Source organism: Ammodytes marinus (genome assembly GCF_949987685.1).
Source record: "Ammodytes marinus genome assembly, chromosome: 14".
NCBI classification, from domain to species: domain Eukaryota; kingdom Metazoa; phylum Chordata; class Actinopteri; order Uranoscopiformes; family Ammodytidae; genus Ammodytes; species Ammodytes marinus.
In genome coordinates, this window is record NC_137218.1 from 21382663 (window position 1) to 21398124 (window position 15462).

The following is a 15462-nucleotide window of genomic DNA, read 5'->3' on the forward strand; positions in this document are numbered from 1 at the left end:
GGTTGTGGGATACCAGAAAAGTTTATCTGCCGATTACATGCAGAGCGTGTGACAGAGAGACCTGTGTTATGAAGCGTGCACACTTTATAAGTGATCACTGTATGAATATAGAGCGATTTAACACATATATTAACATAAATATATCGCTTACTTCCTCTTTAAGTAGTAACATTGCATAAATAAACACTGCAACATTTTTTTTTTTAAAAGGTAACTCACTGATAATTCATGATGCAGACTTTTTTAGTTTACTTATTTATTTTTTTACATGTAGGAGTAGGCTATGGCCAGTAGGCCTATTTCATACTATCAAACTATATTTGTGTCCTAATATTATGCAGCTTCCTGGTTCAAGGCAGGGATCTACAACATGGTTTGAATATCTTACTATCAAACTGTAAAACAAACTAAAGCAATACATTCAAGCCGATTTTAGGTTGAACAAAACAGTTGGCCTACATAGAAGACAGGTTTAAAGACTGAATTGATGGTAACCATGGAGACTTTCATGATGCAGAAAACATGTTACAAAAAAACTTCAAACGTGAACACAAGCTCGCTCCTATTGATGACATTTGAGCATGACGTATGTTTAAGACTGAGCATCCTGTTCAGAACAGTGACGTTGTTTCCAACAAGCCCCCTCTCTTTAGGCGTGCGGCTCATCTCCCTCAGCGTGGAGGCTGCTGGTGGTGGTTGCCACGGGAACGCTGTCTGAGGCTTCCTTGGCCCTCGCAGTACTCCTCCTGGTGGACACAGGGAGAGTTGCACACTTGAATAAAGACAGGGCAGAGTTAGGCGCATGACATGTGTACAGCCCTAAGACCTCACCTCATCTCGGTGGCCTCGGCTGCTTTGACCACTTTGTATTTGTGTCTCTTCACAGTGTGAGCGATGAACCACACCACCAGGACGATGAGGACACACCCCAGCAACGAGCCGATCACTGCCCCAGCAATCATTCCATCTCCCACATCTACACAGACAAACGTTGTTTTTTATATACCTCAATGAGGCCTTTTTTTTTAAGTCTGTGTATTCTCAAAAACAAAAAGATAGAAACTTACCCTGGCTCAGCTCTACAGTGCAAGTTGAAAACCCCACCGCATTTGTGGCGTTGCACTGGTACTCCCCAAACTCAAACTGGGATATGTTCCTGATTTCCAGTATTCCAGTTTTGGTCACTGAGTAAAACAAAGTACACACAAGTTCTTAAAAGGATGGCTGTGCGCACATTACCCTATATTTTAAAGCTATAGTGTGTAACCTTTTCATATACATATTGCAGTGTTTAGAAACTGGTGCTACCCCCCACCCCCCACCCCCCACGCACACACACACCCAAAACTGGCGAAACGTTTCAGTTGCTCATTCTATTGAGAAAATAACAAAAAAACTGTACGTGCAGCAGAAGGTAGAAATTCCCTGCAGGTCTACGAAAGCTTACCTCATGTAGATGTGCCAACAGTGTTGTTGTTTTTACTAAGGATTCCTCATGGGGGCAACATAAGTTACGCACTATAGCTTTAAACACATACTCCACTCACCTCTTCCCAGCACTGGCCTCCTTGTCCTAGTCTGATCCAATCTGGTCCAGGTGTATGTAGGGGATGGGCTCCCATGCTCACTGTGGCAGGTCAGAGTGACCAGGTGACCCGATTCCACGTCACCGTGGACGGAGCAGTAGGGAGCAGAGGGCCTTTCTGATGGAGTACAAGGACCACGCATGAGTTTTATAGTCGACTTTATATTTGATCCACTAAATCTACTTGACATTTTTATGAAGCACAGGTTCAATCAGTGATATTATATGTCAGTGGGGAATTGATCGGCTTTCCCGAGAGGCTGTTTTATGTGAGTTCAATTTAACTTCCAGACACTTTACTGTATATGAATCATAATAAAAATATTAGTAGGCAATATCTTGACACCATATTTAAATGGAACCATATGACCAGTTTAAAGGGAAAATCCCCATTTGGCGTGGGGGGCATACACACCAAAATCTTGCGCAACGCATGAGCTTGTCATATGTTAAGTCTTCATTTGAAAAGTGACGAATAACTGTCAAATAGATGTAGTGGTGTAAAGGATACAATATTTGCATCTGAAATGTTGTAGTATAAAGAAGCATGAAATAAATGTTCAGTAAAGAACGTTCCACCATGGCTTTAAGATTGTCTTATACTATCCTACATATTGATTTCAATCCAACAGTTTCTGCTAAAAAAAAATGCTGCCAGCTGAGTTTAATTACTGCTTATTTACAGTACTGCATAGTCTCTATCGATATCACAGCCGTAGGGCGTTTGTGCTGCAGATACAACTCAACAACACTTTGCACTGCGCCTGGATGAACCCTTAATCACAGCTGAAAAGTTATTAATAGAATGGAAGATGGAAGCCGCCCTGAATGTTGTTATAATGGAAAGGTAATATTATTTGAAATTGCTTTGCTTACTCAAAACCCTCAAAACAGGTCATAAAGTGAACATCAAAGAAGAGAAGAGATAACATATATGAATCTGTACGTCTTGGGACACCTTAAAGGCATTCATCGGGGGCAAAATAATTGATCTATTAGTACAGCAATCAAAAAAGTACTGTGAAGTAGGCCCTAAGCCCCAAAAATATGTTTGGCAAGGAAGATATGGAAAAACAGATCTCACAATCAATATATTTATATTAATAAATCCCTCTAAAGGGCAAGTATATGTTACAACCTAGACAAGATCAATCCAAACATGTTACACGAACCTTTAGTCTAAACCAAAACAAGACAAAAGAGAAAATATAAAAACCTTTCTTTCAACTCCCTCGATCTACCCTCAATTGGAGAACATCAAAATAAGTGTGTATCGCAGATTACGGCGAAATAACTGGAGACTGCTCTGACTAAACGTAAAAACAGTAAGACAACAGGAAGTGACGTTCTGCCAATAAGTGGTACAGGGCCTTTAGAGAAGAATTGACACCAACTCTTCTAAAGTCCTTTATTTGGTCACTTGGGAACATTTCAATTCCCCCTTCATCGTCCAAGGTCACAAACAAGATACTATTAGACGCTCTCTTCACATTATACAAATCATCAGGAAAATCAAATCAAATTCAGTATTGATAAGTTAAGATGCTGAGGAAGCTTTTGATTGTGTCAGCTGGAATTTTCTTAATTTTTGAATTGGAGCGTTCTGGCTTCACCAATATTTAAATTAACAGTATGAAGCCTTGTAAACGGCCCTTAAAAGCAAGACTAAACGGGCGTCTTACTGATCATATAGTAGTTGTAAAGGTCTACCCATCAAGGATGCCTCCTCTCACTAACCATCTTTGCAATTTATATAGAGCCACTGGTGCAGACAATAACAGAATGTGGAAATATAGAGGGAATTATGGTTAACAACACAGAGCACAAGATATCATCATATGCAGACGATGTTCTGTAATATATTAGCAACCCAGAAAACTGCCTTACTGCCCTAATGGATCCCCTCAACAACAACATGTTCGGATCATATTCAGGTTATAATCTCAATATAAACAAAACTCAAACTTTAGTATTTCATTATTTACCTTCTTCTGAACATAAACAAAGACTCCCCATTGACTGGTCACAGAAAGAAATTATATACGTAGGTATTTGGTTAGCACAGAATCCTAGTGACTTATGTAAACAAAATGATGAACCTGTAAATAAGGAAATTTAAGGATTGATATCAATGTGCCTGGCTGTAGTGTTCTGTTTGTTTTTGTGTGTTCGTATTGAAAAAATCAGTACAAATCTAAGTAAAAAAAATCTGTATGTCTTGTAACATGGTTTTACAGATGTGAGTTGCTGGCAGAGCCTTTTCTTGTTGTTAATCAAACAGGACGTCAAATGCCCGTTAGTCCGTTAGTCATCGTGAGGCAGTGTGTGTGTGTGTGTGTGTTGGTGGGAGTGGCCTTACTAGTCTCTGCCCTCGAGGAGAGACCGGATCCTAACTGAGTGTTTCATGGTGCCTGACTCATAATCATTACGCTTCTCAATATAGTGATTGGATGATTCTGCAAAAAATCTTTAAATCCATTTTCATCTTAAATAAAAATTACTTTTATTTATTCTATTTTATTTCTTAATTTATATTGTGCCCTACACAATCAGGGCAATGTGCACATACTTGATGGTAATTTATGATGGGTCTGCTCTCTCTCCTTGAGAAATTACCATAATTCTACTTAACAGTTAGCGATGATGAAAATCATCTGTGATCCCCTGATAATCAGCACGAGAGCAGCATCACATTCAGCATGCACATACTGTCCTGCAAACATAGTCATCAAGGCCGAGGTTGTTAAATACAAAACGTGCTGTTAGCATGCAGCAGCTGCTGATATGTATATTCTGTATGCAGTACAAGGATGCAGTCACAGTTCTACTCTAATTTTCCAACACTGACAATGAGGAGACTGCTGCAGTAACCATGGAAACTACTGAGGCCTGCGAGGTTGTCCCTGGTAACTCAGTGAATGAGAGGGATTCAAGCTGAATGTCATTCCCTAATCGCACAATATTCAGGGCCACTAGTTTATCGGATTTGTTAATGTTGGGAACACTGACAACAGGTACAGTAATCTCAGACGTGGGAAGAGGTGCTGGAATATTTCATTGAAACCAAAATAATCTCACTTCGGTTCAATTTCACCCACAGTGAATAACAAGGGGATTAAAAGTGAAAGAATAGTCAGGTGAACGTGAAAGAGAAGCTCGCTCAGTCGTGACTAAAGTAGCCCTGCTGTCACATGGAAAATATCCAGAGAGACAAGAAAGACAAACGAGGAAGCAGAATGGTTGCTATGGCATCAATAAGAATGAAATATACAATTTTTTTTTAAAGTATTCATTTATATACGTTAGAAATGTTACCCTATACAACTGCTGTGTCTCACCTTAAGTGTCAGCTATCTTCAATGTCCAAGAAAACAGACATAACGCAGAAAGTGGCGGTGTGCTGTTGCTCTCCCCTCTCAGGTGGCCACACCCTTACAGCATGAGATGAATGGCCGACGCACTAGCATGTGGTTCAGATTATTATAATTTTTTACTTATCTAAATTTTAATAGCTGGTCAAACTCAACTAAGGGCCAGGTGTTTTAGCACTAGTTTTGAAGCAGAACATCAAGTCTTTTTTTTTTCTTTTTACCTTTAAAATATTTAGAGCTCCTCTCCAGTCAACTTTTCTTGAATGTTATATATTTTTTTTAAACGTCTTCTGGAGTTAAAGCTGGGGTGGAGGATTTGGGGAGAAAATGGCAGTTGGGAGATTTGAATTCAAATTCCTCAACCGCTCCACTTGTTCTCTTTGGTCCCTCCCTTATGGTCCCTCCCTGACACGCTCTGCACCAACAAAGTTGTGCCAAAGTGAATGGACATTCCCAACAGCCAATAAGAACAGAGAATTGGAGCCTCGCTCTGATTGGTCAAGGTGTACAGCTCATGTTAACTTTGACCAATCAGAAATCATATACCCCAGCTTTAACAAAACTTACCAAGAACAATCACTTTGATATTGGCCTGAGACTGTCCGTCCACATCAGGGAAGTTGTGAACGTCACAGCTGTAGAGTCCGGCATCTGACGACTGCATGTTGCTTATTATCACTGAAGCATTTCTGGTGGTGGCAGCAGAAGAGGCAGGCTGGAGCCGGCCCTCATAGGATTTTGTAATGACATCCTTTCCTGATTGATAGTAATACAACTGAAAGAACAAGGCAGCAAGTTCAAGGGCTCAGTTGGCTAATTAAAGTAATACATACACATTATGGTTGAACTGCAGATACTCAGTAATACTCAAATTCAATCTAGATTATATGTTTTATCTGTTTTTTTCTTATTGTCGGTTGTAAGCCATTTTAAAATAATTTTATTTTGGTTGCCTGACACTGCGGCAGATAACAGGGGCAGTTGGTGAAATTAGCCATGCCTGAAAAGAGATCATCAAATACTTAATATATATATTTATTTAAAAAAAAATGAAAACTAAAAGTTGCCCCCAGAGCATAAATAAATGACTTATATAATTAGGTTCAGTGGAGGCACCATTTTATTCAAAACTTCACTTGATTACCCGTGGCAGCTAAACAGTTGGCCTTTTAAATTCAAATAAATCCTACTCATTAACTCCTGCAATCATACAAGTGGTGTTTTTTGTTGAATCTGCCTTTATCTGGTTTCTCAATCACAGGCTTTGTTGTCTCAGTTAGGTGTGTCTCATACAGTTAGGCTGTAGACTTCAAAAAGGCGCCAACCTGTGTGTGTGTGTGTGTGTGTGTGTGTGTGTGTGTGTGTGTGTGTGTGTGTGTGTGTGTGTGTGTGTGTGTAAGATGTGTTTTTGCTTTTAAAGCTTTGTAGTGAATTGTTTTTTTCAAACTTTGCATATCTGCCAAAATGTCATTTGATTAGATTCCATTCATTGTAAATCCACCTGGAGTGTTCAATAGTAAAGTAAAGACGACAACCCGCCAAATCTCCGTAAAGAGCTGTGATTTTGTCGTGGATTTGCAAACTCTAAAGAAAGACAGAATGACTCATGTCTTTACAGTATCGCTCAAAGCCTTGTGCAGCCATTAAACAAACACGATGAGCTACTGAACCTAACACCAACCGAGAGCCAGCAAGGCTTGCTTTTGTTCTCAGTTGAGACAAACTTTTTTTAATTTCATTTTTACCAATGAAGGAGTTCACTCGACTTGATGTGATAGTATAGAGCATCCCATTGAGCCACCTAGAAGATAATCCTACACATGTTAAGCACTTTAAAAACCTGATCAGGGCAGCAGTGTTTGTCTACCTGCAGTGGCACATTGGAGGACAAGGAAACAAAATCCCACTGGATGTTGAGGCCCGTGGTCTCCGCAGTGGTCTCGAACACACACTGGAGTAGGACACTTCCACCCGCTGTAACGTTGACATATTTCTGCGGGGTCCTGACTGTGATTAGTTCAACACATCCTACAAAACAAAATGTTTACCAAGTTACGGTCATAGCATTCCTTACCAAAAACCCAATGTAAATTGAAACTGCATATAGAAATGTATATTTACCTATTATGCTTAAAAGCACCAGCAAGCACCGCGTGGAGCACATCTTCACAGGGAGTAAACTCACAGAGCTTCTTTAGAGCCAAACTGTCCGCAGTATCCAGCACTGACTCCTGCAAGCGTTAAAATCGTTACAGTATCATGGGCCAACCCAGCATGGGCAAGGTGACAGTATGCTTGGTAATGGACTGGCTGATACTGTGCATGTTGATAACACGTTGTTTGCATATCCATGTTTGCCAGACTGGGTGTGTATACTCTGTTGTTTTTTGAAAAAAAAATTCAATTTAGCCGTTGATAGTTTTAAGGTGGGGGCAGCTAGAAAAAACTCACCTGGACATACATACAGTATGAATAAATACAGTGTGCATATTGAATCACACCAAATAAAGTTATAGTCAATGCGTTGTGTGTGTGTGTGTGTGTGTGTGTGTGTGTGTGTGTGTGTGTGTGTGTGTGTGTCTGTGTGTGTGTGTGTGTGTGTGTGTGTGCGTATGTGTGTGTGTGCGTATGTGTGTGTGTGTGTGTGTGTGTGTGTGTGTGTGCATGTGTGTGTGTGTGTGTGTGTGTGTGTGTGTGTGTGTGTTTGTTGTGTGTGTGTGTGTGTGTGAGTTGGAGGTTTGCCGACTTTGTATGGCAGGTTAGGGACCACAGTGTGTTGTGACACTGATGGTTAATTCATTTTTCAGCACTTTGGCAGTGGTCTCACTTCAGCTCATCACTCCATCCCCCCTTGTCTTGTAAGTCATTCTGGGTCAGGGCCTTTTGCAAAGGAATTAATGTAATTTAATCTCCACCTGGCCTTTACCGCTCGCCTCCAGGAAGTGTAAGCCAAAGCACTGCAACATGCTGCTTATCATTGGGGAGTTGACTCCCTGGCGCGCCGCATTCTTAATAAAGCTAGTTTCACCTTTGTCGTTTTCGCTCACACAGCGTAGAGCACAACGCTGGCGGAGAGAGACAGTAAATCACACATGATTAATTGTCTATAATTACCAGAAGCTGACACAAGTGATTAACAATGTGGAAAATGTTGATCAGGGGCGACTGGAGGGCCTGGGGAGTGAGGGAGGAGGTGGCTGATGTTGGATGTGTGTGTGTATGTGTGTGTGTGTGTGTGTGTGTGTGTGTGTGTGTGTGTGTGTGTGTGTGTGTGTGTGTGTGTGTGTGTGTGTGTGTGTGTGTGTGTGTGTGTGTGTGTGTGTGTGTGTGTGGAAAGTGGGGGGGAGGCGTGTAGAGCTCATTATCCTGAGGACACTTACGTGATAGTTTGGGAAATGAGACGAACTCAGTGTCGACTCGTTCTGAACAGAACAACATGTGTTGGCAGCTGTTCGTTTGGGAAGGACCGTACTGTGTAGCAACAAGAGCTAGTCTTTAAATAAATGAAACCAATTCATGACCAGCTCATCACAATCCAAGACTCAGAAACATTTATGAAGGCTCGAGTCACCAGCGTGAGTAAATAAGTGATAAGAGAGTAGTGGGAAAACCAAAAGGCATACATTCAATCATAAATCATTGCAAACATGCTTACATTTTTTAAATGCTTAATGTCCAGTCAGGCAAAATTCTGCCAATTGTTCGTCATCGTTGATTGCTAAATACAATGCTCCACAAAACATATTGTCATATATTTATTGTTATATTCAAAAAAGATGGAAAGAAAAAGATTTCAAAATGAAACACCTCACATTATTTTAAATCCTGTATGACAGCGTACTTTCTGCGAATGACTCAAAAGTTAGCCACTAGTTGTTTTGTGTGCATGGTTGGGTTTCCTATGTATGTGCTACTTTATCCTCATTTGTGGTGTTAAATTTGCTTGCACATGAAATCACACCATTATACCAAGATAGAAGTTATAAGTGTAACAGTGCAGCAGGGCAGTAGACAAAATGCTGGAGAACGCTTGTTGACATAATTTATTTTTGTGAATACCTCCTTGCAAACCTGCTACCTGTCCGTAGCTGCTTTGTGTGGGCTGAAAATAAAATCTGATGTTAATATATTGCCTATGTTCTGTAAACAGGCATGTCAATAAAGGGTATGTAAACAAAGGGGGGCCTACCGTAGCTAGCAACATGACATGTTTACAAAGCATATGCTGCGTATTAAAACTGGATTTTTCAAGGATTATCACCAAAAACTAAGTTGATTCTTGACCAATTATTCCAATCACATCACAAAATGTCTAGTCTTCAGTTAGGCTACTACTGTGAACGTGAGTGGGCTGATGACCAACCCCTCCTTCCCCCGAATGCACACATAGAGAGCTGTCTCACACGGCGATACGAGGGCCAGGTTACTGTGTCCCACTCAAACCTCCAGCAGGTTTCAGTGTAATACCTCCACACAGACTTATTCATCCACCCACACTAGGCAGTGTTTCCCTGTCAGCAGACTGAGAGGAGGTATGATTCAGAGCCTTGGCTCACAAGGAGAGAGTACACATTTGAGGCGTGGTGTTTTCTTTTCCTTTTTGACAGACCTCTTGTGAAGATAGCTCTTTTTTTTCATTACAACAGCGAGACACAATGAAGAACTGATCACTCAATTAGTATTGTCGTGATGTATTTATTTGTTTGGTGTATTTGGTAGCAGTATGGTTTGGTTGCTGTTGCTTTAAAGAAAGGCAGGGATGCAGTGCAGAGGTTGGCCAGTAGATGACAGGCCAGGCTGTTAGATATTGAATGTTTCTTTGTGTGCATGTGTGTTTGTTTTCTGTGTGTGTGTGTGTGTGTGTGTGTGTGTGTGTGTGTGTGTGTGTGTGTGTGTGTGCGTGCGTGCGTGCGTGCGTGCGTGCGTGCGTGCGTGCGTGCGTGCGTGCGTGTGTGTGTGTGTGTGTGTGGAGGAGAGCAGGGAACTGGAGTCAGCCGATGGCAACAGAGCCAAGAGCGCCACACTTTGGCCTCAGCAGGCCTCACTCCCCCCTCACCCTGCTCTCCTGCTCCCTACCGCCTTTGGGGGGAGGAGGGGGAAATATATATATATAGTATATAGGCCCAGACATTTAGCATGATTTCACTTATTGTGCCTACAGGTACCACGCAACCCTGCCGCTTGTGAAAACAGAGACGGCACAAAACCAAATCATACGCGCGAGGAGCAAGAGGAGTGTGAAACAGCATCAGAGGAAAAGGCCTTTTGCATTGGGTTGTTTTTTTTTTCTTGCCACTAAAAGCCGAACGCAGTGACACTGAACTATCATCTCTCATTGGCGTCAAACGCAGGCACGAAGCACCCACCGCTTTCACAAAGACTGACACAATTGTGCAAATAAACCTTAAATAAAAAACAAATAAAAGAAAACTGGGACACAGGCAGTCAGAGGCAACATCTCCTTGTGTGTCTATACAGAGAAGGTGACCTATCAGTAATTATCTAGACCACTAAATAAGGAGCAGAAGAAAGGAGAACGGTTACATCGGCAAACAGTCTATAACTGAAAGCCTGTCAGTGTTGCATTTAAGATGTACCTTTCCAAAAGTGCAAAGTCCAAAGTAGACCCGTATTGGCCTGGGGACACATTGTGCTTCCAAAAGACACATTATGTTCCCATATCCACTCTGTCTAATTACATTTTTTATCGTGTAAAATCCATCCGTCAGTGAATAGTTAAATTCAGGGAAAATGTCAAAATAAATTGACAAGCAGGCTGGCAGAAAAGTATAATTTTGATGTGTTTCCCTGTCATTTTGCCATAATTTAACTGAAATAAAGGTTGGACTTCATGTCTACCATTGTTTCCTTGAGCAAGGCGCTTAATCCCAAAACTGCTCCTGGGGTGCTGCACTGTGGCTGAACCTACTGGGAGGGATATGCGGAAGACACATTTCAATTGCCTTGTGTACATTGACATTGACCATAAAGTAAATAAATAAATAAAAATTAAAAAGCTTTCACTCAGAGAGAGAGAGAGTAAGTTTATGGTTTAAAATGTTAAAATGACTGTCACAGGGATTTTCGCCATGTCTGACGTAAAATACTGAGGAGAGATTTCAGTGTCTCCTGATTGACATTCTCGGGATAATGCAAACGTTGGAGGGCAGTGATTAGCTCAAACACAGCCAATGTTATAGCCACACCTCGTCAGTTATATGTAACCGTAATCTCACCACCGCCCTCCATGCCCATTTTTCTATATAGGGTGTTGCATTTAGTGGTTCAGGCATGGTGGTCCCATTGCGTAAAGGAGATGTGTCTTAATATTTTATTGGACACATTATGTTTCCACTCTTCTTCCTCATCTCTTCACTCTCTTTTTTTTTTTCAACCCCCAAACCGGAACTCCATGGCAACACGGCTAAACATCATGTAAAAGGAACATAGATGGATGTGCCGCGCCACGGGAGAAAGGGAGCATGCTTGACATTTTAGCTTGTCAAAGACCATGCTTAGAGAATTTGTGGTCCTTGTTTTGAGGGTAAACCACTAAGCGATTTAACTGTTAATTGACTGAATAATTGATGTTTTTTTAGTGGACATTATCTATCCGGCTAATCCATGAAGAAATCAGTTACAGTAAATCCGTTGGAAACTGTATATCTTTTCCTTGAATCAGTAGCACCACCCTGTTGTAAAGTGAACAGTGATGTACGTTTGTTAACATGAGTCTAAATTGAAATAGTGGATTGATTCTAAGTATTTTCAGGCCTGAGGCAACCATTACTGCAACACCAAAAGCTATAAACCCATGATTTACCTTTTGTTTTGTGTAATAAAGTGTAGGTCAACCTTGATGCACTGGTTAGAATCAGGAGAGACAATTTATTCAAAACGCATACGTGGCAGAAAGCACAAGCGGGCATTCTAAGCCACAGAGCATCCGCTGCTTTTTGACCACTTTCAGCTTTTTTTTTTCACGGAGGAACAGCCATCAATATCTGACCCATGTTAATGGACCCTTTCAATATTTGATGTTTTTATATGGAGTGCTGACAATAGAACACAGAAATGGAAGGCACATTTGGCAGAGCTACTTCGCGGGCTCCGTATCCATCTTCTCAACAGAGTTATGCACTCCATCGCGGGAAAAGAGCCAATCCACCGAAAGAAAGGAAAAAATACCGTGCCCATTCAGTAAAAGCAAACCTGTCGAAGGCAGTATACGCTTCATGTTTTATACAAGATAAATATAAGTGTCAAACTGAAGCTGTAGTACAAGTTAGTGTTCTGTTGTTGTTTCTCAAAGTCTAATATTGTAATGGGTATAGTCTGATATTGATTTAATCTAGGTTGATCTCTGTTCATGTTGGACATATTATATACTTTAGCGGCACCTCCGAAAGTGAACTCACTTAGCAGCGTAATCAACTGTTGTAGTGCTAGGTATAGGGGCAACTGAGAGTAAATTAAAAGAAATCAATTAGAAGAGCCAAACCTGTGCATTAAATCTTCCTAGTATCTGAAGGCTGACGTGCCAGGAGTGGATCATTAGGTCACAGTATACCAGAGGAGGTTAAGCATGTGGTGAAATGCATCACAACAAAATGACAACGACAACAACCACAAAAGAGCTCCGACAAAATAAGTAACGCAGCAGGGATGCTAAGAGGATTTTGACAATACAGCATGTCAGCCTCAGCCACTTCTTCTTGTAATTTATCCACAAGGTGCGGAGTCCTTGGCCCCTAGGGGTGAGGTAGCCGCACACTTTTGGTCATAAAGATTGAAATCAATCATAAAAATATTTCATCAAAGTGTGGCTCGATACAAAACCCATCAATCTCTCACAGTAAGTAGAGGTCAATAAATGCTGAGGTGATGTATTGAAGCAGACTATGTTAAAGCCCTGTGATCAGATCCCACTTATTTACACATCTCATAGATGGTCCCAATACTATAACCGCAGCTCCATGACTGTATCTCTTTGGTTGGTGATGTTTTTGTTGCACAGTTAACTCATATTCCAAACAAGCTGCTTTTAATGGCTCGCTCACATGTTAGTGGCATTGATTCTGTCCGGGTATGCAGGTCCCCTGGTTATCTATTGAGCATTTTTCATTTTGCAGAATCAATGTTTGACCTCTGACTTTCAATCAGTCTTGTTAATATGTGTGGATTCTGGTGATTACAGGGCTCTCCGAAGCTTACGAAGAAGAGTAATTGTATAGTCACTGATCAATTGTTCGACGTTGAGGTTTTCTTAAATAGCAACACAAGTCGTTTGATTTGACACAGGCAACACTAGTGAGAGAAAAGGAGGGAAGAAAGACTTGACTGCTAAACACTAAACTACTGTCAGTATCCGCTTTTAAAACTGTTCCCTTTGAACATACCAGGACATTTGTATACAAATGAGTATTCCTGATATTAAAACGAGTGTGCTAAGTATAACAGAATGTAGGTTACATTTTCTTGTAGATACACATTGGTACATACTATGTACTGTATACACGACAAGTTAGAGAATGATTCACTCGTCTTTGAACTGTGCTGCTGCCTTTTCTAGCCCCCATGTATTATTTATAGTAAAACAGCTATGTCTCAAAAAAGAACTGATATGGAGCAGAAAAAAGGGGAAAAACAAGAGCGAAGAAGGCTGTAGCTATTATTTTAATGGTTGCTATCTGGAAACTTTGCATGTTTAAGGTTAGGTCTACAACCAAAACTCTTTAAAAAAATATATTTTTACCGGCAAACTGGAAACATTCACATAGAAATTTAAGTTTTTTAAACAAATCACTGGATGTTTGTGCATGTAAGTGGCCGTAACATCCACATATTGCTGTTTTTTTTGAATACCTTAGAATATTTTCCAAAATGCATTTAGATTTTTGATTCACGTCTGACTTGGCACAACATAAAAAGCCTCTTTACCAACAATATCATTTGGCATTTTGAGTAAAATAAAGCTGAAGCTTACTGCTGTCTGTGTACCTTTTTTCTCTCAGATGAACACAATTCATAAGGCTTCAAAAGACACTTTCACATGTCTCAGGAAAAAAATCTTAGAAAAATAAGTCATGGCTGAATTCCATTTATCTGCTTCAGTTTCAGTATCCTGGTATTGCCCATGCTGGCTTCACTAGAACACTTGAATCGAATAGAGCCATTATTACTGTTGCTGGTAACACCTGTGCTTTCCTTGCGACGACAAGTCAAAATGTCTTCATTTAAACCATAACCCCATCCTTCGACAGAAACAAGCAAGTAACACGCTGGACTGAGATTACCAATGCTTGTTTTTAAGTGTGACACGCTCAATTGCTTTGTTGAAATTCCGCTGTTTCATCAGATAAAAACACGTAATAAGTCTCTAGTTCTTAGGGCAAAACTGAGACGAAGAGTAGAAAAATCCCCTTTTCTGTAAAACACCATTTTAACAAACTAATAAACAGTATCTGATGGTCAATGTGTTTTTTTTAAAGATTATCTTACAAGGGTGTTGCAGTTGAAAAAAAATGGGTCTGTAAACCATTGTCACATGGACACCCCATCAATGTGCTTTTTGGACATGATTTTTATTTTGCAAAAAAAAAATCCAAGACGCCGACATTTGAGCATTTGACTCAAAGCACCACTGCGTCTAGGCCTCACAGAGCAGCTTGCACTGCTGTGGACTCTTGTTTAATCACCTTCTGTTCTACAATAATTGTATTGAATCAGTAATCAGATTTTTTTTATAGCTCTAGTCAGGAAATCTAGGGGCAACAGGCTAGATGATATAACAAATTCAGTTTTATCTCTGACACTTTGACACTTTGGACTGTATAATACTTCCATTCCAAAGTGGATATTAACTCAATGGAACGTTGTATTGTAATGACATCGGTAGATTACGCATCAACGTATTCTACATCAAAATCATTTCCCGATTGTACATACTCATGATGGGAAGAATGTGGCCTCACGTCTGCTTTTCCTCGAGTGCTGTAAATTATGAATGTGAGCTGCGTATGTGTCATTTGTATGCATGTGCACCATTTGCACGTGAGGCCCCCGGGTCCCGATCCTTACGACATTGAGGTATCGCTGTCTGGGGGGATATCACTGCTCAGAAATCATTAATGAAACCTAGGACTGATGACTTTCTAAAGACATCAATGCACAATTAAAAACACACTCGCTGGCATGCACTGTATTGATATGGAAAGCCCAGCCACCCATCCATTTTCCAAACTAAAAGGAAGGGAATCAATCCCATGTTGCATTGCGAGAGAGCCGTGGACATGTTGCCAGTCTATCACGTAGCTAACACACATGTAGACGGGTACATTCACACTCACAATCACATTCACACCTAGAGGCAATTTAGAGCCTCCAGTGGACCTGACACCTGTGTACTTTGGATTGTGGGAGGAAACTGGTGCCCCTGGAGGACATCCACAGAGACACGGCGTGAACATGTTAACTCCACACAGAAAGGCCTTGGCCACACACAAT

The 15462-nt window shown here is 40.7% G+C and overlaps 1 protein-coding gene across 1 annotated transcript; it reads right to left on the reverse strand.

Moving 5' to 3' along the window:
• Positions 1–649: 649 nt before the first annotated feature.
• LOC307261045 (V-set and immunoglobulin domain-containing protein 1-like) lies at positions 650–9443 on the reverse strand (the record flags this gene model as incomplete). Its single annotated transcript, XM_080041482.1, has 9 exons — positions 650–746; positions 832–976; positions 1068–1184; positions 1548–1703; positions 5524–5731; positions 6824–6984; positions 7078–7120; positions 7872–8021; positions 9360–9443. The coding sequence occupies 9 exons, from the start codon at positions 9441–9443 to the stop codon at positions 650–652; spliced, it is 1161 nt and encodes a 386-aa protein (XP_079897608.1).
• Between the last annotated feature and the right edge of the window lie 6019 nt (positions 9444–15462).